Raw genomic sequence first — 26,433 nt, 5'->3', positions numbered from 1 at the left:
CAATATTGAGCTTAACTCTATGATTTAACAGGAATGCAAACGTTTAACTGCTCACTTTCATTTCTCTTCCCTGCTATTAAGTTCAAGGAAATCTGACAGCGCTAAGAAACACCAAACGACCATGCCAAAGGCTAAAACACTAACTTCCACAACATGGCCAAGACACTGTACTCTTCTCCATAAGGCAGGTCCTAGCCAAACGCACTCTTAACATCAATTGTCTTCTTCACAGATTTCTATTCTAAAAGAAGTTGCCAGACTCTCCAGCTCTAGTAACACTAACAATGTAACATAACCAACCAGATTCAGAACTAACTAGCAGAAATCTGCACTACCATTTCAAAGGCCCTACTTTATAGCAACTTCTGCAAAAAAAGCCAAGCACTTGGTTACTGCCACTGGTCTATAACCAGTCAGTAGCACTTCTAAAAGGGCTGGAAAAGCAAGACTACAGACCTACTAGAGACCTATTTTTAGCAGGGATAGTTAGAAACAGGTCAGTAAAGGGAGAATTACAGAAAAGTAAAGGGAGAATTACAAAAAAAAAACCAACACCATTTGAGATGTAGGTTAGAGTCTAGATATTCTTCTCTACTCTTCACTTAATCTGTTGCTTCTTTTCTCCTTGCTCTTGCAATAAAATTGAGTAGCTTGACATGTTTAAGAACAGATACTGGGAGGCTGCAAAGAGATGGTATCAATTCTTTGTCATTACAAAGGAACGACAAACATGGGCCAGAAAGCGTAACAATCTGCTGCAAGAGTCAAGGAGATGCTCCAAAATGCAAGTGCCACATTTGAAATTTGGCAGACACAACTTCATTGTAGCAACACCACTTTTGATTCACCTCAACCTCAGCTTTTGCAATCAGAAGCAGATACAAGCCATAGCTTTCAAGACCACCTAATCCACCTAATTTCAACATTTCAAAATGCGTGCAATGAATAAGCATGAATGAAAAATATGCATTTTACACCCAGAAAAAATTCACAGTATCAGTTAAAATCAAATCTCGGCTTAATCGATTTTCCTGTAGCCTCTTCTGAAAAGCTTTCCAGCTTGTGGACAGTAAGAACAGCTATAATGAAATGTATGCATAATGGTTTGGGTGCAGTCTTCTCCCATACAGCAGCACTCAACCAGTTGACAATGAAGTACAGAGCATGAGAAAGGTAAAAGTCCTCATTCCCAGGTGTTTTCTTTTGTTGTTGGTGGTGGTGTTTTTTTTTCCTTTAACCATTTTAATTTCTAAGATGAATTCAGACATAACTTCTAGACTTTTTCTTCTTCCAAATGGCCATCTAATTTAAAAGCAACATTAAGACTCAGTATAACCCTATATAAAATTTACCTTAACTTCCCTTTTCCCAATAACTAAAAAATGTTATGTATTAGCCTTAAATGATGAAGCACTTTACTGGTCCGCATTCTGCACTATCAAAAACAAAATTGCAGTTTACTGTGTTCACCACTTAAATCTTGACAATGAAATCATTTTGGTTTAGAATTTTTGTTTAACTGTGTCAGTTAGCTGTGCTGAACACAGGAATGTATAAGAAGTTGGATTTTATAAGAATTGGATTTCAGTAACACCCTGTAAGCAAAATTTAACTATTTGAAAGTTCACTGAAGTCTGAACCCCTCCTAGATTCCTCAAACTAAAATTCAACCAAGTAGAAAGGAGCAGAGTAATGAATCAGACAGTTCCTCACTGAGGACCAGAGGTGATTAACCTGTAAAATAAGTAGAGGGTTCCTGTCAACCTGAATGAAGTTTAAGTAGCAAATGGCTCTTGGAAGAATCCACAGCCAAATGTCTGTTTCTGTAATTTTAAAAAGGGGCAGTCAATTTCAAGAGATCTTTGGTTCCAATTAAAACAGTTGTGCTCATTTTTCCCTGCTCACTTAAAATCGTATCTAAGGCTGCTGTTCAAGAAAATTTTTGTAATTATTTTTTTTTGTAAATAGGAGTGGGACAAATAAAACCAGAGAAACATAGTTGTCATCCAGAAAATGCTACCAAGCATTCAATGCAGAGGAATATTTTCTTCCAAAATTTCAATTCAAGAAGACAGCAATTAAAAATGTGTCCCTCAAAATTAAGTTTCTTGAATGTGCTGAAAGGAACATGGTTTTTTCTAGTCCTCACTTTTTTCCTTACTAAAAGCAGCTCCCTTAGGAATGTTTTCTCTTTCTATTGTATATAGGAGTGCAGTCAGTCATTACATGTCTGTACTTAAGCCTATATGTATCATTTGCCTTAGAACTGTGAAAAGCCAACCAGGTTTCAAACACACAAAACCTACCACAAGCCTTTGATTTCTAAGGATGCAGACCATGTATGTAAAAAAAACCTGAGGTGTCCCAAGGGAAAAGTCAGAAAGTGAATTACCTACTTTCATAAAGAATAAGTCTAATGGGACTTAAGACCGCTTCAAAGTTGCAACTGAAATACAACTGCAACTACAAATAATACATAGCCTTCGGATCCATAACTGATCCTGGCTTCTGACTTCAAAAAATTTATAGTAGCTGAATATATGTGAATATACATACACACACAATCTTTCATCAGCAAAGTAGTTGACAGTGTTAGAACATGGACTGAATTGCAACTCGTGTTCACAAGTCTCTAACCCCCAGGCTCTCAGGCCTGCTCAGCAGTGGAAAACTGCATCCAATACACTGTTCAGGTGGCATTAAAATCCTATTTTTTTCTTTTCAGATGTTGCTGATTTTTGACATTTTCAAATCTGATTTGAGAATTGCATTTCATTACTGTACCAAATGTAACAGTCATTGGTCATCTGCATTCATTTATTTCAGCCCTAGTGAAAACTGGCACCTGAATAGGGATGAGAGAACGTGGCAAGTTTTGTTCTTAAGTTGGGTCTCTGCTCATCTTCTACTTGGTGCATGGAAGGGGGATGAGCAGAAATACAACACTACCAATACACCCCATGTTTGCACATACACCGATGTCATGCATATCTCAAAATACAGAAGTTCAGACATGCTGTAAAAATGTGTTAAAACTCTAAATGCTCTCTAAATAAATCATGTAGCATTCACTGACAACAAATCAAAGCAGAGTAAAATGTTTTCTTTTTTGTGCTTACACATCAAGTTTCAGAATAACATTTTTATCAGAGTGCTTAAAGTCCAATGGAAAGCATGTTCCACTGAAATCAGATGGAAAAGATACCATTTAAAGAATTAGTAAAAGAAGTACTGCCTTCCAAAGATTCATAATAAATAACAGAGCAGGAACATGCAGACTTTTAAGCCAAGATTTGTTTCTAGATTCATATGTAAAAAGTAAAACAAAGAAGAAAATCAAGAACAACCCTGGATGATTTTCCCTACAACTGAGGTCTTTTTGGCTAAACAACTGTTAATTTACTGTAAGGAACACAGGTATTGTCAGAAAATATTATTTACAGAATGATTATCAGATTGATTACATAAAAGACACATGAAAATATACACCTTCAGATTTGAAATAATCCAAACAGACTCACTACTGATAACTAAAGCACTTTGAATAAGGCGACAGGCATGAAAGATCAAAACTGAATCATGAAACTACTGAAAATAAATTGGGGAATGAAGAGGATAAAGCAGAGATCAGCGGAAGTGGAATGATTTAGAATTGATACTAGTGTACCAGAGATCATGGAACTTCATTAAAATTCCATTTTACCATATATAAAACTGAAAAATCTTTATCCCCAGACCATGATTTCTTCAAGTACTGAGCAGCTGTTTTCTTAATGCATCTATGTAACGCTTTGTACTCCACATCTTACAAAATACATCACCACATTTAAGTGCATGATTGCAAACTGTGCTGAAATCATGGAAAAGCACTTCATAAATCATAGGTGAAAAGGTCACAACAATGCTCAACTCCAGTTTTTGGAAGTGGTTCAATAAAAGATGAACTTTTAGAAAAGGGACTTGGACCCCTGGTTTTCGAACTCTGACCACGCATCACTCAATTCCATGAAGATCATCTTGGCGTATTGCTCGTAAGGTTGTCCTGTGGCCTGAAAACAAACAGAATGTTAAAAACATGAAAGCGCTTGGAACTGTGCGGCTTGGGAAACATCTTGAACTTTTTTACTTGTTAACATAATGAACAACATTAGACTACTGTGTGAGTAGCATTTTGCAAGCACACAGCACTGCTGCCTCAAACAGATTTTGCCATAAATATTTTAAACAAAGCCAAAGCCTTGGTTTCCTTATGTTACTTCAAACTTCTGTGCAATTCATAAGTTACTGAAACTTAAAAAGTATTTATGAAAAGAAGAGCTTGGAAAACCTTTCAGCTAATAGCTCTAAAAACTAAATCCAGTCATTTCTGCAGTTGTTTCCCAACAGTCCTTGTAGGAATATATAATAATGCTGACTGCAAGTGATTTTTAAGTTTCAACATTAACTACATATGCCTGGCTGTGCATTTGCCTCCACACTCAAAGGAAGGGAGATAACTAAAGAAGATCCTTGCCTTTTCACAGCAGCCCTACCTCCGGGCCAGTCCAGCCCCCATGGTTAGTAAAGATCCAGTCCCACAATATGGAATTAGCCATTATTACAGGCTCTTTCTAAAAGAAAAGGGAAGCATCAAAGGCACCGGTGTAGCTCCCTTTCTGCTGCTTGGCTTTTGCCAGCTGTAGCACTTTAAGGACTCGTGTACTCAGGGTCGTAGAAAAGAAATCAAAGCTGAAGAAGAAGATGATTCAAAAAGGCTTGTATTCTGACATCGAGCAGTTAAGTGGCTCACAGAAGTGACCAAGAAACTCACATAAAGTTGAAGTAAACCACACAGTCAGGAACAGGAAAGAACAGGGGGGAGAAAAAGAATTATGTCTTATTTCTCTGTTATGGCTGCAATAAAACACAGGACTTGAACAACTGCTCACTGAACTACCAAAGATAAGCTTGAAAATTTAAACTAGGTATATTCAACACTTACCTTTATACCTAAAACATAGCTTAGAGCAATGACTCAGAAAAAGATGCTACCTTCATATGCTTGGAGACTAACAGAAACAGCAAGAGAATGCATAGAATATTTAAAAACAAGTGGAATGTTGTGTTCATTGCATTTTTTCAACTGCTGAGTAATCTCTTGTAAAGGAGGTTCAACAGGTTTTTCCCACCAGTTTTGCTGTGGCAGTCTTAGTCTTCATATACTGGTGAATAGCCCTAAAAGTCCTAAAGACTCAGCTGGTAGAAATAAAGCAGAGTCTACCAGTTAGCATTAAGTATGCCACAATGCAATCAGAACCCAGCATAACCAAATTTAGGCATTAGTGACATTCAGGGGATCTTCTTTGATAACATTGATTTGTTGAATTCTGTGCTATGTAAGGATGACAAGAAAAATCCTGCACTACCTGGATGTAGTAAGGCACCGAATTCAGAAGACAATGGAAGAGAAGTAAAGAGCATCTAGGATCCTGATCAAGAACCAACACTGTAGCATCTGTCAGAGACATGCACAGTACAGTAAAACCAGTTGCTATTACTTCTGTCTAAAGGAGAGAAGATTAGAGGAACACACTCACCTTATCTGGATGAACTACCAGCACTGCTTTCCTGTAGTACTTCTTTACTTGCTCGGGTGTTACTAGATCTGCCATGCTAACAGGTTTCCACTTATTTTCCCCTTCCCAAAGCACTGTATGAAGAGTTGATATTAATGCTCTGATATTTCTCTCCTTTCCTTCAATCCATTCAAGAATCTGGGAAAAACAGAATGCATAAAAACTGAATGCAACAGTGCAAGCATACTCTGTATAAAGTCTGAACTCTCACTCATTCTGTAGAAGATTGGGACCCAAGTACAATTGTCTTGCTGTATTGATCTCCCAGGTCCAGTTGTCTTACACTACATTCTTCTTTTTTGCATCCAATACAATTATCAATTAAAAGCTGTATTTTGCATCTGTCCCTAGACAGTAGCTCACTGTTATTGATTTATTACAGAAATTCTGTCATTGGAAAAGACATTGATGAGTTAGTTACATATTACAAAACCCTGTACAATTCATGACAAGAGAATAGAAAAGAGTACTTAAAAACATGTTACAATTACATTAACTCCTTCGCAGGGTACAACATGAATTTCTTCACTAAGATTCTCACCTGATTTAGATACAGAAGTTCATGTATGCTAATAGTTTGCTTAAGCAATTTGCAAAAACTAAAGCGTTCTTTCAGATATTTCCATGAAACTTACTTAGAATAACTGTCCATTTCATGGACTTTGTACTAGTAATATTCAAATATATGAATGTATTAGTATTTTGTTATCATCAATACACCAAGAAAATCTGAACAGCTGATCAGATAAGACTCCTAGTTGCACAGCCCATCTCCAAAACTTCTTTTAATAATTTCTTAGGACAGCAATAGAACCAGCTAACTTGTAAATGCAAGTGGTCACCCTGAAGACATCTATTCGCACTTGCCTGTTCTTTAAAGATAGTTGTGCTATCAGCTTAATCCATCTTTACTAAGGGGACATTTTGGAACTCTACAAATTAAGAACAATTTTGGTTTCAGAAAGTCTACTTTAACAAGGTACATTCTTAAATTTTCCAAGCTCAGCTGACAGAAAAAGGAACTTGCATTCCTTTCGCATACTTTGTGCTCTTGTCCCTGCTGCTTCATCACTAGCTAACTCTTGTTCATGCTAATTAACTTCACGGTAGTATGACAGTTATTTTCATTTAAATACAAATAAAACTTCAGTTATCTGCTTTATCAGTTTTTTTATTGTACCATTTTGCTTTGTTATTGGTAGTTCAAAGGATAAGTTCAGATTTGCATTTGAATCAAAATCTGTCAAACCAACCTTCAGTTTCAAGGGGTCCATATCTTTAGACATTTCTTGCTTTCTCATCTCAGCAATAGTTTTTGGTCCCTTTTTATCAGATTTAGCTGAAAACCCTTGATTAGATAAGAGATCTTCAAAGTCATTTGCTGAAACTTTCGGCTTTTGACCTATGAAAGGAAAAAACATTAAATAAAGTTACATGGGAGAACACATTAACTGGAGAAACATACTGCATACACTTAGCTACACCTGCATGACTTTTATCACTACCATAAATACCATTCAGCAGCTAGACAGACTCCACAAGACTAACAAAAGGACAAATGAAAGGGGTCATTGGCAAGTTTTCAGTCCAGAAGAATAGAACCTCACACATACTCATGACTAAATGCTCTTTTTTTTCTAAATCTGAGTAGATCTGAGGAATTTAGCTATTCATGATTTTGGAAATTGTTTCATTTTTCCACTATAGAGTAATTCTAACTGCTGTACAGCAGCTTTTCAGATGACTGAATATTTAATGGTCTAGTCAGAAATGTACTGTACATTTCAGTACATTGAAATTTACGCAGAATAACAAAGGAACAAAGTATCAACAAGAACAGTTACAGAACTGTTATGAAACCCACAAATTTTGGAGAACTGCAGAACAACTGAAGTTGGATGAGACCACTGGATGTCATCTAGTCCAATCCACAATATCATTTCAAGTTAAGTGAAGTACTTGTTCACTGCCATTGAAAGGGAGGCATAAACCTGTTACCAATAAATAAGGATTTCCCTCCCCTTCCCCCCTTCCAAAAGGTTAATACAGAAGGATGACATGTCCATCTCAAGGGACTGGTTCCAAGAATGAATGTCTGCTCCTTACCCCATCTCTGCTCTTTGAAACACTGATTTGCAGTACGTTTAAGCTCATTAATTTTTCTTAAGGCTAGCTACTACTCTTTAGCTAGGGAAAGGGCTGCATCCTTTTGCCTGTTGAGCAATGTTATTAACCTACCTCTCTCCCCTGCATTCATGCAAATTTACCTTTTGAATTCAATGATAGAAAGCCAGTACCCATTTGGATGAGAGACTATAGCCCTGAGACTTTATACCCAAACATGCAAATGGGCCATGGTCAGCTTGTCTGTGATATTCTAGTGTAGCTTTACAAAAGCAGGACACCAGATTTCCCAAGTTCTCTTCTACTTTATACTAGATATGACCTAAATGTAAACAAATAAAAAAGACAAAGGTACAAGAGTTTGAGGCTAACAGCACACCTAACTTCACACGGGCCGTTATAAGTAACGCCCTCAGAAAACTTACCAAAGCTTGGTGTTCTGACTCCTCTTTCTTCTCGACCTCCAATAACACTGAAGTTCCCTGTATAATTGGGTTTAGCTGTAGTGCTGGATTTAGTCTGGGACTGCCACGATGTACTTTGTGGTTTTGTGGATTTCTGCCACTGATTTCCTGACTTCTGAGATGTAGCAGTCTTCTGACCAAACCCACTACCGGAGAATCCAATTGTGGAGGAACCTAATAATAAATAACAAATTAGTTGTTCAACTCGATATGTCACTTGCAAGTAAGAAACTTTGACCTTAACATTTAACTACACAGTTTACAGTGACACCACTATACAAGAGAAAGCATAAAAAAACGCTGGTCTCATTAACAACTTGGATAGCAGGAGCCAGGGCCATGACAAAAACTCTTCCAAGCCTTACCTCAAGTTCTCAACTGTCAATTTTTAGCAGAAGCATTCACCTGATCAGACAGGCACGTGTTCTTGCCCAAAAATAGTTCAGTGACAGCAGTTACGCCTACCAATTTATTACACTTCAACATCTATTAATGTGTATCAGAGGACATTAAAAGCTAATTATGATCAAGAAAATGTAATATATTGAGAATATTTTCAAATGAATGCTTTCTAAGTTCCCTCTTTAGTGATTTCGTGGACTATTATTTAAGAAAACTCAGAAGATAATGCTATAGTAATCAGCATATGTTATGCAGCACAGGAAAAAAACACTGGTCATTACAATATCTCCTGAAAACTTCATATCACAATCCATAGGCCTGTGTTAAGAACACAACATTGTCTTGATTATTTAGATCCCATTTCCCTTCATTTAGCTGGTATAGATACAGCTGCTTAGCAGCCTCACCAGCTACTCTATTTGGGAAGAACATCCAGGACCTTTTTTCCACTCTACAATACTCATCACAAACAAATTAATCAGAATAAAGCTCCAACCTTTTAAATTCATTATTCAGCTTTTTGTCTCACTGATGAGGATAAACTTGAAATTTATTCTAAACCAACCCACCACTAGACTGCCCTTGTCTGACCTTGGAAACATTTCTAGAACTCAGTTCCCCTGAGAAGTCACAACATAAGATGTCTTTGCAAATACCAACAAGAAGAAAAAAATAGCATGATGGCTGAATTTGGATGCATCTAGATTTTTTGTAAGGGAAACGTTTCACACCACACTTATGGCAACCTAAAGCAGAATAAGACCTCTTCATCTTGGAACAATTCCCTAAAAATGACAACAATTCAACACTAGCGTCACTATATGGATGGTTACACAACTGAAGTCAGACAGGAAGTTTGAAGTTTAATATGAATGAAATAGTGGCACTTCAAATATGGAAAGACTTCTTACTTGGTTTTGAATGACAAACTTATAATCCTGTCTCATTAGTTGAAGAAAGGTGAATTAATATTTATATCTCCACATGTTCTCTTATGATTAGAAATTAACTTTCAGTTCAAACATTTCAGGCCAGTTTAGACTTACTCGATCTTGTTTCTATCCTTCTATTCCTTTATTTGTCCTAAAAACTCAGAAAAAAACAAAGCTTGTCTGGCTAGGCTCAGCAATATAAATTCAGTTTTCTCTTTCAAAACTAGTTCCCTACATTTCTGTTCTTCTGGCAACACTTTAGTAGCTGCTGTGCATACTAACAGCTTACATAAAGAATGAATCTCTAAGACCATGTACAAGATGCTTGCTATACCTCTCAATACCTCACCTGGTAAAACCTAGTATTGCAATACATAACCTGAGAGAATTCCCTCTGCAAGAAGTGCTCCATTACAGAATTGCTTTGAGTCATCCCAATCTTTAACTTGTGAAATTTACAGAAAAATCCCTGCTACCTAAGCACATTAGCTTGTACAGTAAGAAGTGATCTTATTGTATTACTCCTTCACATAATTCTGTATTGTTTCAGTTATGGCCAACCAATTCTTCCTTATAGGGCAAGCCAATGCCTCACTATCAGCACCAACTTTTCAACAGCACATTCCTACTCTCTTGTAGAAGATCATTACTAGAAACAAGAAAGTGTGACAAAACCAACTATTACAGATCACTGTTGGTATCTTACTAGTATCTTCATACTATTACTAGCTTTAGCTATTGTTTCCGTACTGTGATATAATACTCCCAATTAAGGAGTGTTCACTCTCATAACATTCAAGTCATTATTCTAGAAGTGTTAAGTCCAAAAACTCCTACAGAAAGACAATACTAAGTCTAAATTGCAGTTCTTACACTTCCCTGAAGGTTCATTTCAAGCCTGAGGCTAACTAGCCCAGTTACACCTGCCCACCTCCTTATGCAGTCCTTTTTTCTAATGAAAATTAAATGATTCTATTATTAGACTTTCAGTTAAGTTGGAAAACACCTCTAAGATCGTATAGTCCAACTGTTAACCTAGCACTGTCAAGTCTACCACTAAACCATGTCCCTAAGCACCACATCTACGCATCTCTTAAATACCTCCAGGGATGGTGATTCAACTGCTTTCCTGGACAGGTTGTTCGAATGCTTCACAACCCTTTGAGTGAAGAAGTTTTTCTTAATATCCAGTGCAAACCTCCTCTGGCACAACTTGAGGCCATTTTGTCTTATCCTGTCACTTGTTGCTTGGGAGAAGAAACTGACACACACCCCCTCCCCCCCAGCTACAACCTCCTTTGAGGTAGTCGTAAAGAATGATAGGATCTTCCCCAAGCATCCTTTCTCAAGGCCAAATAGTCCCAGTTCCCTCAATTGCTCCCCAGACTTGTTGTCTAGACCCTTCACCAGATTCATTGCCCTAAAATGAATTGATCTGAATCCTAAAATCATTACAATTCCTTCTGCTCATTCAGTGTATAATCATACCTGCATCTCCAAGTCTAACATGAAACGAGTTTACTCACCCTGCCTATAGTGTTAAAAAGTCCACATTTACCTGAACTATTGAACTAGAATCATTCTGTAAATTCTTTCCTGCAGAGCAGCTTTATTGGCACTATTTCAATACTAGAATTTTGCAAGGCAGCAGAAAATCCAGCATTGTATATTACCTTGCATTTAAATAAGGTAATTTCACCAAGAGGTTATTTGATTCAATATATAATACTAACTGCCAAGGCAACAGAAGCCTCTGTCAGCTTCAAGCTAAGGTAAAAGCATATTTTTCTGCAACTCAGTAGCTATAGGTTGTTCCAAATTGCTCTTCTTAGACTCTTGGCAGCTAGTCACATCTAACAGCTGCCAATTGGCCAGTAGCTGTGGCAGCGTCGTACTGAAAAGAAAGCTCTTCCCCTTGCCCTTATTTTTTCTGCTGTTTGTGAAAACACCTGAGTTTGGGTGAATGTAACATCTTGGGACAACTGTTACTCTGGGATGTGTCCCATCTTACATAGCCATCTTGTACACACAACTGCAAGTTGGCAAATCTTTATAATACTGATGGAATTGGTGTAGGAGTATTTACAAGCACAAATCAGACCCAGACATGACAGATTTGAGTAGCAGAGCTATACAGACCTACTTAATTCTAAGAAAAGTACTGAACTGACAGTTCTTTTTTTCCCTTTATTTTGGGCCTAATCAAGAATTTAATTTGGCTTCCCATTTTATATCTTTCACAGCACCGTATCAAGCAAAAATATATAAGAAACCCCATGATCAGTTACTGGAGCAGAGAAATAGTTTCTCTTACCTTCTCAACTAGAAGTCTCAAGTATGAAGTGTGAAAAACATTTCTAAATCACAGCTGAAGTTACCTTCTGAAACATAATTCTGCATATTTCACACAATCTCTATAAAGGTACGATCGCTTCTTGTTATACATCTGCTCACAGCAACTGCCTGAAGCTGGTTGTTACCATTTAAAAGAAAACTCTACATAAGCTATCATTTACACTTACTGGAACAATAAGCAAATCAGGATCCAGAGAAGCATTAAGTTCAGACTCATGAAAGTAAGGCCTTACCTGGAAGACCAGATGCAAGATTGGCAAGATCAGCAAAAGGGTCAACGTTCTGAGACTTAGATGGGCTGAAGGACGGACCTGAAGACACACTGGACTGACTTCCTGTGGTAAGAACTTGTCCTGTTTAATATGAAAACACATCATGTACTTGGTTTATTTAGAAACTGAGAAAATGAATAGAAATGCGATTTCCTCAACACCTCAGGTAAACCTCCCTAGTATTCTGCTAGATGACATCTTTTACCAGAACAAGAATCACCATTACTATAGGCAACTGACACTACTTAGTTCCTATACATTGAACTTATTCTGAAAAACTACTCAAATGCCTTAAAGAGGCCCTTTAAGCACAAGAGCATAGAGTCCTTTAAGCAACAAAGCAAAAGGCAGGCAGACATGTTTAGCAGTTTCAGGTGACTAAATTGACCAAGTCTGGAGTATTTCTTATCCCCTCTAATGGAAGACTTATTTCATCATACCTTCAAAAGCAGACTTCATTTGTGCTGATGGTGCATAGACAGGCCCAGAAGAATCCACCCAAGAATCCCATCCACCTAAGAGATCTGGGTAACTTGTAGAAGATGACATTTTAGATGTCTCTAGTCCCGGGTTCCCTATAAAAGAAAAAAATCCATGATTATTCTTTTAAGAAAACTACCACAATAACAAGTATTTTGCCAGTACTGCTAGAGCTTTACCACATTGTCAGCTGGCCAACTACATGGGTTGCTTAGGTATCTCCGTAGTAGTAATGTGCTCTTAAATGGGATTCAGAAGGGTTTTCCCACCAAATTCTTTCATTTGTATTTCAAACATCCCACATACTTCAGAGAATTTCGTCCAAGGGTAACACTATGACTTTAAGAGCTTAGGTCTCATAGGCAGAAGAAATATCTAATGGATGGCTTCAGAGTATGCTCCTGTTCCTGCCAATGCAGCAGGTAATCAGAAAGCAGTAGTGTTCTGTGAAATGGTGCTCCTTATCAGTCTGCGTGCTACACAGGTGGAGCCAGGTTACTTCAACCTGTAGATTTGCTTACACCAGGCTTCACAGGAAAAATGGAGCTCTTGACAAACTTACAATCCCTTTTATAGCCAACATTGTAATGAATGTATTTAATTAATGAGCAGGATAAAGCTAAAGCGGTCTTTTCTGCAAAAAGATCGAGTCATTAGGTCCATGGATTAAAGGCACTTTTCTGTGTGCAAAGCAAAACCACCACGCCAACTGAAAATGGACAATGAAGCATTTGCATTTGAAAGTATGCAAACATGCTACCACTAATTTTTAGAAAGTGACCCCTCCAACACACGTTTGTCACCCTGAGACTTACAAGTGATTCTCCCCTTTCCCACTCACACACAGCACATTAGGTAGGCCATCCTCAGAAAGAGAGGTCCAAAGTAAGGAGCGCTCGAAGGATGCTGTGCTTTAACTCTGAGCATCCCCTTCCCAAGCACAGCTGGTAAATACCCACAGAAAGGCAGCACACCTTTTGAATTCAACTATTTCTTCACTACTGTGCCAACAGTCAGTGCTACACCAAGAGGTGCTTTTTCAGCGCAGCTAGTATGTTTAGTGGTGCTCTAAGACAATTCAAATACCTACAATTTAGAACATTAACCCATCAACCATTATCTGAACAGGGATATTTGGCTACTACAGTACAGCTTTTTTATTTCCATCAGCTTTTCAACTTTACGTGCTCAATGTTGATACAAAACCAATCAAGCTATTTTATGAGGAAATAATTTGAAGTTAAATATCACTTCCACCACTTCAATCCACTCTCTGATTCTACTAAAAAATAGCTCTTGGACCATACAGTTGGAAAGAGAAGACATCAGATATTCTGCAAAAAAAAAACACCTACCAAGAGCCTGTATTACAGCAGTTCTCTGCTGCATGCAAAGGAAGACATTGGTACAAAAGGCACCAAACAGCTGCTGAAGTCTACTGAAGGGAAACTAAAGTTTTCAACCCTCTCTCCAGATTTAAATCTCATCTTTCTGCCTCTAAAACCAAGGGAAAAACAATCTATTTGCCTCTTGGTGCTCAGAACCGCAGCTATCTGCTATATAGCAGTGCTACTGGTTACAGGAGTACCTAAGTGCCTATTCATCAGTTCAGAAATTTTACATACTATATGCCATTCCCAAAATGTTAATTGGGCCTGAAATTAATAATTAGTATTGATATTTAAGCTAGAAAAAATTTGGCTTATGATCTCTGCAGTTATATGTTTTCCACATGGAGATGAGAAAGTTTACAACCACTTATTGAATTAAATTTTCCTGGGATAAAACCACGATGAAGGAAATAACTACACATTAAGCTTTCTTTAAGTAATTTCTCATCTACAGAAGAAATCCTTTAATCACAGAGAACAACGGGATTTCTTGTGAACCAAAAGGCTGGTTTATTATGATGCAAGTTTTTCAAGCTCGTTTAGAGCCCAACCAAGAACACAATCACCACAGAAAACAGCTTCTCCTCAGAAGAAAACTACACTGGTCATTCAACTTTCTTTTGATCACATTCCATGCCTCCTGCTATTTCTTGATCAGATTAGTACATTCTCACATGGGGAAATACATTCCTGCCCAGACTTCCATCAAAGATGACCTGCTTCCATACCCAAACAAACCAACTCTGTTCTCAGAAATGCTCACTAAACATGTATCTACTAAGGAAGAATACACACTCTTTCATCTATTGAAAATTTTGTAAGTGTGGCCACTTAAACTTAAGAGCAGGTGATCTGTTCTTAAGTAAACGTTAATCCTATGTCCTAGCTTCTCTCTCAAACAGAAAATTAATTTTCACAGAAAATTAGATTTCCTTCCAAAACAGTTTTAGTAGAACCAACCTAAATTTTTTTGTATTATGGGGCCAGAATGCCTTCACAGACCATACGTTCTTTAAAAAATATGCTTTCTATACATTAAGTTTATACTTTAAAACTCCGTTAAATTTCAAGCACAGTTGAGAAATAAGCCTAAAATTTTAGTTCTTGAATTAGTGTTCACTGAACAGCATTCCTCTTCATATCTATAGAGGTTAGTAATTGTTTACTACCAAAAGAAAGCCTATCCATTGTTTTAGAATTTAATTCAAACACTCACTACTACTCCAAAAATAGATTCACCATACCTTGTCACTGCAGCTTGTTTTAAATGAGCACTGACATTACCAATTTATTTTTAATGAGTTTTAAATTGTTCCTCACTTTAATGACCTGATGTTTGCACTTTCTTCTGCTCTCTCCACACAATTTTTCCAAATCTGTCATTTTTGAGAATGCTCTCCTCTGCAATTCTCCAACTGCTAGTTAGCATGTCTTCTCAGTCATATGCACTCCTTCATATTAAAAGCATTAGAACTATTAATATTCCTCATTTTCTCGTTAAAATTGATACTTGAGACTGGATGGAATTTTAAAGCCTCAAACACATACTTCATTTCAGCTAAACACACAGAAGAGCTGTCATTTAAAAGGTAAACTTAGAGAAACATGAAATGTTAACCCAGTTTCTCCACTTCCACGGTTTTTATATCTTGCATAGCAACAGTTTCAGAAACTGATAAATATTGGGAAATGCATAACTGTAGTCTGAAGAGAAGATGGGTACGTTTGAAGTATATTTAGCATATGTTGACAGAAACCTCTAGAAATACATCAAAATAGTAGACAGGCTACTGCATTTACCAGGGTACATTATCACCAAAGTCAAAAAACAAAGCATAAACATAAAGCACAGAAGTCAGATATATAAAAATATCTTTTTTTTCCACACTTGCTCAAATGTTACAGATAGCTGAACATACTGATGATCTCCTTGAGGTTGCCGGTAAGTGTTTAAAGAGCAATAATTCTCATTTGTGTATTTTTTCAACTTCAATTTTGTACAAAAAAGGGTTCTGTCATGTAGGGATCGGAGCACCTGTCACATGAGGAAAGGATGAGTGTGCTGGCATTGCTTAACTAGGAGAAAAGGATTAGGGATGAAGGATCTTCTTGAAGTGTATAAATACTTAAAGGAAGAAATAAAGATGACAGAGACAGACTCTTCTCAGCACTGTCCACTGGAAGGACAGGAGGCAGTGAGCACAAACTGAAAAACAGGAATTCCACTTAAACAGAAGAATTATTTTTTTCCTGTAAGAGTAGTCAAACACTGCCATAGGTTGCCCAGGCTGGTTGTGGAGTCAGCAATCTTGGAGGTAAAAATCAGAAAGGACACTGTTCTGAGGAGCTTGCTCTACTTGACCCTGGCTAATTGATCCACTCAAAACAGCCTCTGAAGTGAGGCAGATTATGGTAGAGGCTATGCTTCACAGATCAGTGTTGCTCAAACCTTCTATTAAACAGTAAAAAAAAAGTGTTTGGTAACCTCATGCAACTGTGACAATAATAGTACCATAAAAAGTGGCATGAGTGGCATCTACACAACTAGAATATACAGCTGTTGCTTTCTCTACAGGAGAGAACACAAATATTGCAGGTAATACAGCGACTGGTTCATCCTGGCAGAAGTGATCACAACTGCAATATAACACCTAAATTTATGGTAGAGAGGGTACTTAGTTTGCTAGCCTTTTACCTCAAGGAGAAAGCCCTTATTTAAGCCAAGCAAATAACTGCATTTTTTTTTTTTAATACGATTTCTCTGGAGCTAAAAAGACTGCATCAATCAGAAGCAGAGTCAACGAGACCTACTCTGTCTACCAGGAGGGACAGCTAAAAACTGTACTCAAGCTCTGCAAAGAAAACACTTTTGGATTCAGGGGTGAGGAACAGGATACCACTGCTCTTAACTATAAATTCATTAAGGTTATGGTAAATGCAGCATCTGAGTACTACGCTATCTGGGCATTCTTGACAGCACAGAGTTTTAGTCTCTGTATTGGGTTTTACATGGCAAGGTTTCGGCACCAGGGTTGGCCTGCATGAGAAGAGGCTAGAGGATGCCCTGTGCCGCACACAGCCAGCTTCAGCAGACCCACTGCAGGACACAGCTGTGCCCTGACAAGTTGGTGATGCAAGTTGTCCCACTGCAGCACTTAGAGGACTATGTCAGAGCAGATATCTACAGCCCATGGAGGACCCCATGCCAGAACGGGTGGGCATAACCTGAAGGAAGCTCTCCAGCCTGTGGAGAGCCCACACAGGAGCAGACTTCTGGCAGGAGCTGCAACCCGTGGAGAGGAGCCCATGTAGAAGCAGATGACTGGGGAGGCGGGGGGGGGGAAGCTGCCACCCATGAGGAACATGCTGGAGTAGTCTATTCCTGACGGATTGTACCAGATGGAAAGGACACAGGGCAAAGCAGCTTGTAAAGAACTGCAGTGCATGGGAAGGACCTATGCTGGAGAAGTTCATGAAGGACTGTATCCCATAGGAAGGACCCCATGCAGGTGAACAGCCTGAGGAAGAAGGAGCTATAGTAGAGAGAATGGACCACAGTCCCTGTTCCCCATCCTCATGTGCCAGAGTGGGGAGAAGGATGCTGAAGAGTTGGGAATGAAATTGAGGGAAGTGGGGTGGTGGGAAGGTTTCTTTCACTAGTTTCTCACTATCCTACTGTTTGTTTTTTTAAATTAACAATACATTCAATTAATCATTCCCAAGTCAAATCTGTTTTGCCTGCGACAATAATTGCTACGTGACCTTTGTCTTTATAATTCAACCCATGAGATTTTTCATCTTTTCTCCTACTGTCCCCCTGAGGAGAGAGAGCAAGAGCACGATTCTGGGTATCTGGTAATCAGCCAAAGTTAACTCTCAGTCTCAGGGCACTTTCTTGCAAATGAAGGGAAATAAATCCTAGACAGTGAAAAAATTTTTATAAATCACTGCCCTCTGAGAAGGGACAGTAATATGTTTTCAAAGTACAACCATTGGTAGACATATAGGGGTCAAGTTTTCTGTTTTTATTTGAAATACTGAGTTTCAATATCAAATTTTAACCATGTACACCCCCTTCACAAATGCTGCCACCTTTCTAAGAATGCCTGTCCAGGTCTGTAATCTTTAGGTTTGCATGATGTTCCCACCCTCTTGCTTTTAAGTGATGGATAAAAAGTTAGCTCTATAAATTCTACTTTTGTGAATTTGAGTATTGGCTAACAGCACAAACAGCAAGACCATGTACACACCCCTTTTCTTTGAAAATCAAATTTAAAAAGCAACACATTCGGCTCTGCCACCTCATTTTTGTAAAAGCATGTTTCCTTAAAGAATGAGCATGCTTTAAAAATCCATTTAGTAACACTTAAGACATAACATGCTCAAGATGGAGCTAAGGGAAGACCCAACATATTACAAAATTTTGTTTAATGGTAAATAGATTTTAGAATAAACACACGAGGAACAGGCTTCACCAAGAACACTCAGAAATCAAATGAAGCAAATAGGATTAGAGTATTACATAATGTATTCCGTAAGTATATTATCAGGTCAAGAAGGTCCAAGCTAGCCTCCAACTGCATTTTAAGATCTGGCTGTACACTGATTTCCTTGAACCACTCACTCCTTTTCAAAGGCTTTCAGAAAAACTAATATCTGAATACACTCAAAATAGTATTGTCATCTAGAGAGAATGTTTGCAAGTGTTTGTGTACCATCATTTTTAAGAGCTCTCAGAGGAAAATTCAGCTCTTAAAAGTTTAGCAATGCTAGAAATAAATATTAGAATCACATTATATAGGAAATCCTTGCAACTTGGTACACGTGTATCTGTGTCCCCAGAACAGAGAGCTAATTAAAACAGTCACAACACGTGGATCAATTAAGACACTAATCCACCCTGACTAAGCCAAAAGACAAAATACACAAAGCAGCAGAAACTGCTGAGAAACAGAACACCAGAAGTGCACTTACCTAAATTCAAGAAATCTGAACTAGAAGACAGAACTGAATTACTTGTGGGAATAAATGTATTAGGAGTAGATGTTGCAGTTGGATTCAGCATGCCTCTAAAGAAGTCTGCACTAGGTAGGGACAGATTCTCAGAACTTGATGACATTGTGAACGGGTCAAACGGATCAGCTAAAAAAGAAGCAGAAAATAAAATTATGACAAATTTTAGAAAAAAGTACAAAACACTACTCCAGGGACAAAGACAAAAGCAGAGTTTATGTTGGCAAAATAAGCAGCTCTGAGTTTTTGTGGCAAACAGTCACCATTCTGTCTTTGCCTCTAGAGGCTGGCACTTTCATGTTGGTATAGAAAGTTTCTCAGCCATACACAGTAAAAACAGCTATGTCCTCAAACATGAATCCTTAGCAAAGCTGCATATATTCAATCATATTATTACTTTCCTCCATGCAAGACATACCTTAAATTTGAGTGATCAGTTGCATATAAACAAAAAAATTACATTTGTTAAAAAGTGATCTCTAATGCCAAGCCTGTAAAGAATTTAAACGAAGTAGACTATTAAACTACTGAAACAGTCAAGAAAAGCATTCATACTACCGCTTTGACTTGAAGGCATTGCTGACTCTAGGGTAGAAAGTGCGTCAACTCAAGAATAAAAGCCAAAAGGAAGCAAGACTTTCAACAGGTCTGTAGTGATCGCAGTAAAGAAAAAACTAATTGGAAGAGTATTTATATATAGCATGGGATAACATGTGACAGTTGGGTGAATCATGGCTCGAGATCTTCCTGTTACTGCTGCCCTCTAGGGTCAAAATTCTTAGGAGCCCAGGGACTCCAGGCAGATTCTCTCAGAAGCTGAAGAGGAATAATCTTCCCATGGTGCTCTAATGCTTCCTGAGGTGATCACATTTCTCAGGACTCGGTAACAGTTCAAAAAACAAATGTTGAGTTCTCGTGTACAAACTATCTTATTGCAGCACAGCACATGCACAAAACCTCAGGTACAAGTTTGATGTGCAAGGTGAAACTCAAGTGGCTGTGTATTCTCACTTGTGTAATACTATTCAAAGGTAGAATGATATATATAAATTACCACTGCTCACATTTTTTGGAGTTGATATAAAAAAGCTTTTCATAGACTTCTGCCTATGTTTAAACAGGTAAATTAAGTGATTTGTCATTGACCATAGTAACACAGTTCAAGAGTGAATTACTTCAGAAGAAATATTTGAAGTCACCTAAAAGCCCTAAAAACACATTTTACCTTTGCGCAAATAAGCTAAAGCTTGTAATAGTTACCCTGATTGACTAATATTCCTAAAACTCTTACTGCACATTCCAACAAAACATTACTACTACCAAAAGTTTAGTCACATGCTGAAGTGATAACAATGCACTGGAAAGACCTCTACATTAAAAAACATTGTTTTAAATACAAAGTAGGTAGAGTTAACATGCTCCTTTCAGATATAAACTTGACATCAACATCAGTAAAAGCAGCAACAGCTTTTAGCAGTAACATTATCATACTGTTTTCAACAGTAATCTACAGGATTTCCAGTTGCCTATCAGTCTTATCTGATTAGCACTCAAAAAATAACACAGCCTTCTGACCTACGCAGCACAGCTATACACTACATCTAGTGTAATTGCTCTACATAAAGTGAATGAATGCAAACAATTACTACAATTCTCAGCCTAAGCAAGAGCAGCTATTTACATATGGATCTAGAAAAGGATCTAGATCATGTAACATCTGCATTGGAAAGTTATGGATTCTTTAAGAATGGTGAATTTGCTTTCAACTCAAAACCTGATACTTTTCTGTTTACATGGTTTAGAACTAATAGGATATTGGCAACATAAAACACACAGATTATGTACATCAATTTGTCTGCTTCATGCATTAAAAATACCTTTCTATTCAGATTCTTGCCATAGACCAACATGTCTTCAGCGTACATATCAAACACGTTAGTTGTGTTCCAACCACAACAGAGAAGTTTTTACCTGGTGGCCAGCTGAAGAGTACTGAGATTAACTTTACATACCTGATGCTGAAGACATCTTAGTAGCAGCTGAACACTGAGACTGACTGCTGAGAAAGAAAGATGTTCCTTGTCCAAGAAGATCTCCAGTGGACTCTTCTGGGATCTGTGATGCACTACCCACAAACAGATTGTTCAACAAGTCTGCATTACTTGTTGAAGAGCTTGTTTCTGAGATAGGCTGTTCCTGTTCTGGTGAAATATCAGAGTTCAGTCCCAGTAAATCTACATTCTCTTCAGTGAGAGGTTTTTGTAACAATGCAGATGGAGCTTCAAAACTGGCTGCAAAAGGCAACTCTCCTTCCTGAGCACCAGGGTCCCTCTCAACAACAGTTACTGCCCCTTCTTCACCTGGAAATGCAGGGAATTCCTCATCTGAAGGATCACTCTCTTCTCTCTCATTAGATAGTTGAGCATGATCATTTTTGGATGAATTATTGTCTACTCCACTTTCTGGACTTTTTCCTTCTTAAAAAAACAACAAAATGTAACAGCAACAGATTAACAGAATTCTGCCAACAAAAGTGTCAGGCTTATTGATTTCATATGGTTTCTGCAATCCTTAAACAAAGCTCGCTGAAGAGGTGATGGAAATGAAAACTGTTGGGTACCACCTCCTTGCACAGGGCAGGCAAAGGGGCATCTAACATTCTACTAGGTCAGATTAGATAAATTAACAGAGGAGTTCTCCAGCTACAAAGCATTAGAATAAGAAAACTATGATGCATGCTCAGAAAAATGAGAAATAACTCTACCATACTTGCTACTCTAAAAGAGTATTACACATGCTTTCTAAAGAGAATTACACATGCTTTCAAAATGGCACTGACTTAGACAATCTCAACTCAGGACGTCATACCACTTATGTCTTAGAAAATTATTCAGTAACTGTTGCTCAACTCTACGACAACAAACAATGGCAGCAGCATCAGTTACTGCGATGTTTGCCAACAGAGCAGAGTTCAGAAATAGGACTTACACATGCACTATAAAGTTACATTTTCTCAGTCCATACATGATAATCTAGACCCCACTGGCTAGTCTATGTTTCTTCTGTTTCTCAGCCAGGCCTAAGTGGGGTTGTCAGAATATAAATACTCCCTTGAAGACCTTTAAGTTTAAAATTGTTAAATGCTGAACTGCATTTTTCGTTGTAAGTTATGAGCAATACAAAAAACACATTAGTATTTAACCAAATGAAGTTCGATTAACACTTGCTAACATGTTAACATGCAGAGTTCACTCTTTAAATAGCTTTTGCTCATGGCCTGGCAGCATAGTGAATTTCACTGAATAAGGGGGTATAAGAAAGAACTATAGTGCTCATTGGAAGGTATACAAGAAAACAGAAACAGTTACTTCAGAGAAAAAATACCTTTCCAATCCAGAGAATGAAAGAAGTTACTCGCATCAGTACCACTGCTATGTGAGGATTCTGTCTCAGCTGGGACACTTTCTGAAGACTGCTCCAGTTGGGATGCTTCCGCTTCATATTGTGCTGTTGAACCTGGCTGTCTAGGCAGCTCTGGTTTCCCTAAAAAAAGATAGATTTATAATTTATAAGCCAGAACCCTTAGAAAGAAGTTTCTAAAACTCAATCTTGGTCACAGCAGCTGGTACTTGACTGCTATAGTGAGACAACTGTCCTGAAGTATTATTCCACAAAGGCAAAATCTCCCAGGTTTGAAGCTGTCATTACTAAGCCTGCTTCAACTGCAAAGGCTCATAAGACCCTATTTTAAACTGCATCATTAATAAATCAGACTCACAACAAAACACTCAAGTATCCTATTTACGTTTTTTAAAAATAGATTTTTTTAGCTACATGTGCTCAACAGCTCACTTGTACCACCTATCCCCTAAAACAGGCAAGAGCTATGAACAACACCTGCAATAAGTTATATAAGGAACAGAACCTCAAAAAAGAGCAAGTGCAGATATAGAAAAAAAGAGTATAAAGCTAGAGAATAATATGGAATTGTTAACAAGCATCTCAAAGATGTTAAGTGTAACAAAGACGTTAAGTAATACACTGTGTTGCTATTAACTTCTCCTTACAATGCTTATTTGACTGAGATCAGATGTTAAATGACTCTTGTCCTTCATACAATGCAAATTTTTTGAAATTATATTTCCAAAAAACACCTTTAAAATTTTTCTTAACTAAAAGGAATATCAGAAACTAATCAGAATACATCCTCAACCGCTAAGTTATTAGAAACTTCATCAGGTTTTCTAGTTCAAGAGATTCATTACCGAATTTTGACAAAATCTCTTGTTGTTCCTCTCGGGTAGAGAAAAGAATCTTGGGATTCAGTCCCTTTATATTCATGTTATTCCATGGTGGCTGCTCACAGCTAGGTCTGTCTCTGGGCTCCACCTCCACTTCCAGATTGACTTGAACTAAATCAGGATACTTCTCTTGAATGTCACAGGCATCAAGATCATACCTGCAAAAGTGTATGCAAGTAAATTCTTAAGACTATGGGCTAACTAGATTAAATTATAGTAGCTCATGACAGAACTTCAAGGCACTAAAGTGTAAGGCTTAAAGTATGCTGTACTTGTTTACATTTTTCATAGATCTTCAACAGGTAGTACTTAGGTAAGGAAAATATTTATTGCATTTATTCAATTTATTGAAAATTTATTGAAGAAAGCCTTTCCTCATCTGTTAGTTTGGCAACTTAAACAGTTTGAAAGAAAATTCCTTCAAATTCCCTACAAAAAGGTGTCAACATACTTAGCAAATTTCACTGTGGTGGCATTTCGGGGCACAAAACCTGTGTGGAACTGAATCTGAAACATCTTCATAGAAGCCATCTGTTGGAAACAAGAAACACAGGGAAACTGCATAAATACGCATAAGAAGTATGTGCCGTGTTCTGCCTTTAATATAAAGCAAAGTATTTTCAGTATTGAAGTGTTCATTTTTCCCGCCTTGCATACTTTACCTAGAGTGTTTTAAATACAGACTAAGACAGAATGTAGACAAACCTAGCATTAACAGAAAGAAAGCAAAAGCCCTTGGACCAGATAGTACTCTCAGTACTAACCTCATACTATTAAAGTCTGCCAAATATTTCCAGACCCTGTTATAAAGGCTTAAATGCCATGACCTTTGTTACTTTTCAGCATAACATATTCAGAAAAACTCATCATGCAATATGCTAATCTAGAAATAGGAGCTATCTAGAAATAGGAACCCATCATAGGAGTCCATTCAGTACAGCTGTAAAAGTAACATATTGAAGGCTGTTTTTCCAAATTATTACAACCATTCAACTTACCCCCCCACGGCTTCTTCCACTGACAGAAAAGCTACTTCCCCCTACTTGATCAGCAAACAAGAATCAACAAAAATGCTACCATAAAAGATCCATGTAGCTCCTCATCTTACACAAATCCAAAATACAGCAAACTGATAAACCCACTGTATATTTGCTCCCTGGCTTTAATTACAGCACATGTAGAATATTCATGCCTGTCCTTATAATGCAAGTGATACATAGTCTAATAAGACAATTCTGACAGCTTTTCTTATAATCATAGAATGGCTCAGGTTGGAAAGGACATTAAAGACCATCTAGTTCCAACCCCTATGCCGTGGGTGGGGATGCCACCAACTGGATCAGGCTGCCCAGGGCCTCATCCAACCTGACCTTGAACAGCTCCAGGGATGGGGCATCCACAGCTTCTCTGGGCAACCTGTGCCAGGGCCTCACCACCCTCTGAGTGAAGAATTTCTTCCTAACATCTAATCTAAATATACCCTCCTTTAGTTTAGTTCTGCCTTGTCCTGTCACTATCTGCCCAAATAAAAAGTTGCACTCCCTCTTTTTTGTAAAACCCCTTTAAGTATTGCAAGGCTGCAGCGAGGTCTCCCTCAGCCTTCTCTTCTCCAGGCTGAACAACCCCAACTCCCTCAGCCCTTCTTCAAAGGAGAGGTGCTTCAGCCCCCTGATCATCCTTGTGGCCCTCCTCCAGACCCACTCTAACAGGTCCATGTACTTCTTGTGCTGGAGGTCCCAGACCTGGATGCAGCACTCCAGGTGGGGCCTCAAGAGGGCAGAGACGAGGCGTACAATCACCTCCCTTGTCAGCCCGCTGGCCACTCCTCTGTTGATGCAGCCCAGGACGCAGTTGGCCTTCTGGGCTGCAAGCACACACTGCTGGCTCATGTTGAGCTTTTCACCCACCAGAACCCCCAAGTCCTTCTCCACAGGGCTGCTCTCAATGAGTTCTTCTCAAAGGCATGATGTTGCCATGGTGAAGCCATGCTGGCTGTCTTGGATCACCTCCTTGTCCTGCATGTGTCTTGACATTGCTTCCAGGAGAATCTTTTCCATGATCTTACCAGGCACACAAGTCACTGTCTTGCCAGGCTCACCGGTCTGTAGTTCCCCCAGGTGATCCTTTCTACCCTTGTTAAAAATGGGAGTGATGTTTCCCTTTTTCCAGTCACCAGGGACTTCACCTGACTGCCAGGACTTTCCAAATATGATGGAAAGAGGCTTGGCAGCTCCACAAGCCAGTTCCCTCAGGACCCTGGGATGCATGGCACCGGCCCCACAGACCTGTACCTGTCCTGTTTCATCCTGTTTCATCAACCTGCTCTTCACTTACAGTGGGAGGGACTTTGCTCCCCCAGCCTCTATCTACAGGTTCAGGGAAATGAGACATAGGAAGCCTGGCTGACTGTCAGTGAAGACTGAGGAAAACAACTTGCCGAGTACCTCAGCCTTCACCATGTCTGTGGTTACCAGTTCTCCCTTCTTATCCATCAGAGAGAGTAAGCCCTCCTTGGTCTTTCTTTTCTGGCCAATGTGTCCGAATGCTGCACTGCAAAGTCTATAAGCTTTGTATAACCCAGTTCTAGTGCATAACCTCTTTAAATACATCTTAACAATACAGCTTTGAGCATATCTTGAAAACAACTGCTTTGTTCCTGATGTGCTTGAGTTATCTTGTAAAATTCCCTCCACTAAACACTTTGTGGCATACAAAAAGATACAAAAATCAGCTTTGCCTGAAATTCCCTTTGTATACACAAACTTGGTATCCATGTTTTCCAACATCTTCCACATTTTCCTATTGTTATGTGCATCTGATTTCAAGGTTCCCCTAACACCTCTTAAAGCCAAAATTTCATTTACACTTTGCTAGTGTCACAGGCATGAAGTTACAAATCCTGCCAGATGAGAATCATGACAACACAAAGATGCAAAAATTTTTCCCAGTAGGTGGACCACTTGACACTTACCTGAGCAGAGATCTCACTCCCCATGTTAAATTTGACTTCAAAAGTTCTGCCCACCACTGATCACTAAGAACTTCTGGTCAAGACAGCTTAGCAACAAGCACCAGGAAAGGAAT

At 38.4% G+C, this 26,433-nt stretch overlaps 1 protein-coding gene across 1 annotated transcript in view; it reads right to left on the bottom strand.

The window, feature by feature from the left end:
• Window positions 1-619: 619 nt before the first annotated feature.
• The window catches only part of GAK (cyclin G associated kinase), a 74,568-nt gene continuing 48,754 nt past the window's right edge, over window positions 620-26,433 (bottom strand). Inside the window, exons 18-28 of the mRNA XM_040542167.1 lie at window positions 23,801-23,880; window positions 23,314-23,507; window positions 22,433-22,591; window positions 21,061-21,525; window positions 19,010-19,177; window positions 12,605-12,739; window positions 12,126-12,245; window positions 8,165-8,377; window positions 6,869-7,017; window positions 5,577-5,753; window positions 620-4,049 (exon numbers count right to left, since the gene is read on the bottom strand). Of these exons, the coding sequence (XP_040398101.1) occupies window positions 3,948-4,049; window positions 5,577-5,753; window positions 6,869-7,017; window positions 8,165-8,377; window positions 12,126-12,245; window positions 12,605-12,739; window positions 19,010-19,177; window positions 21,061-21,525; window positions 22,433-22,591; window positions 23,314-23,507; window positions 23,801-23,880 (1,962 nt within the window). The 3' untranslated portion in view covers window positions 620-3,947. The remainder of the gene's footprint in view (window positions 4,050-5,576; window positions 5,754-6,868; window positions 7,018-8,164; window positions 8,378-12,125; window positions 12,246-12,604; window positions 12,740-19,009; window positions 19,178-21,060; window positions 21,526-22,432; window positions 22,592-23,313; window positions 23,508-23,800; window positions 23,881-26,433) is intronic.

The sequence above is a fragment of the Cygnus olor genome, chromosome Z, assembly GCF_009769625.2.
Source record: "Cygnus olor isolate bCygOlo1 chromosome Z, bCygOlo1.pri.v2, whole genome shotgun sequence".
Classification (NCBI taxonomy): domain Eukaryota; kingdom Metazoa; phylum Chordata; class Aves; order Anseriformes; family Anatidae; genus Cygnus; species Cygnus olor.
Note: the sequence above shows the minus strand (reverse complement) of the source record. Positions and strands in the feature narration are given on the sequence as shown.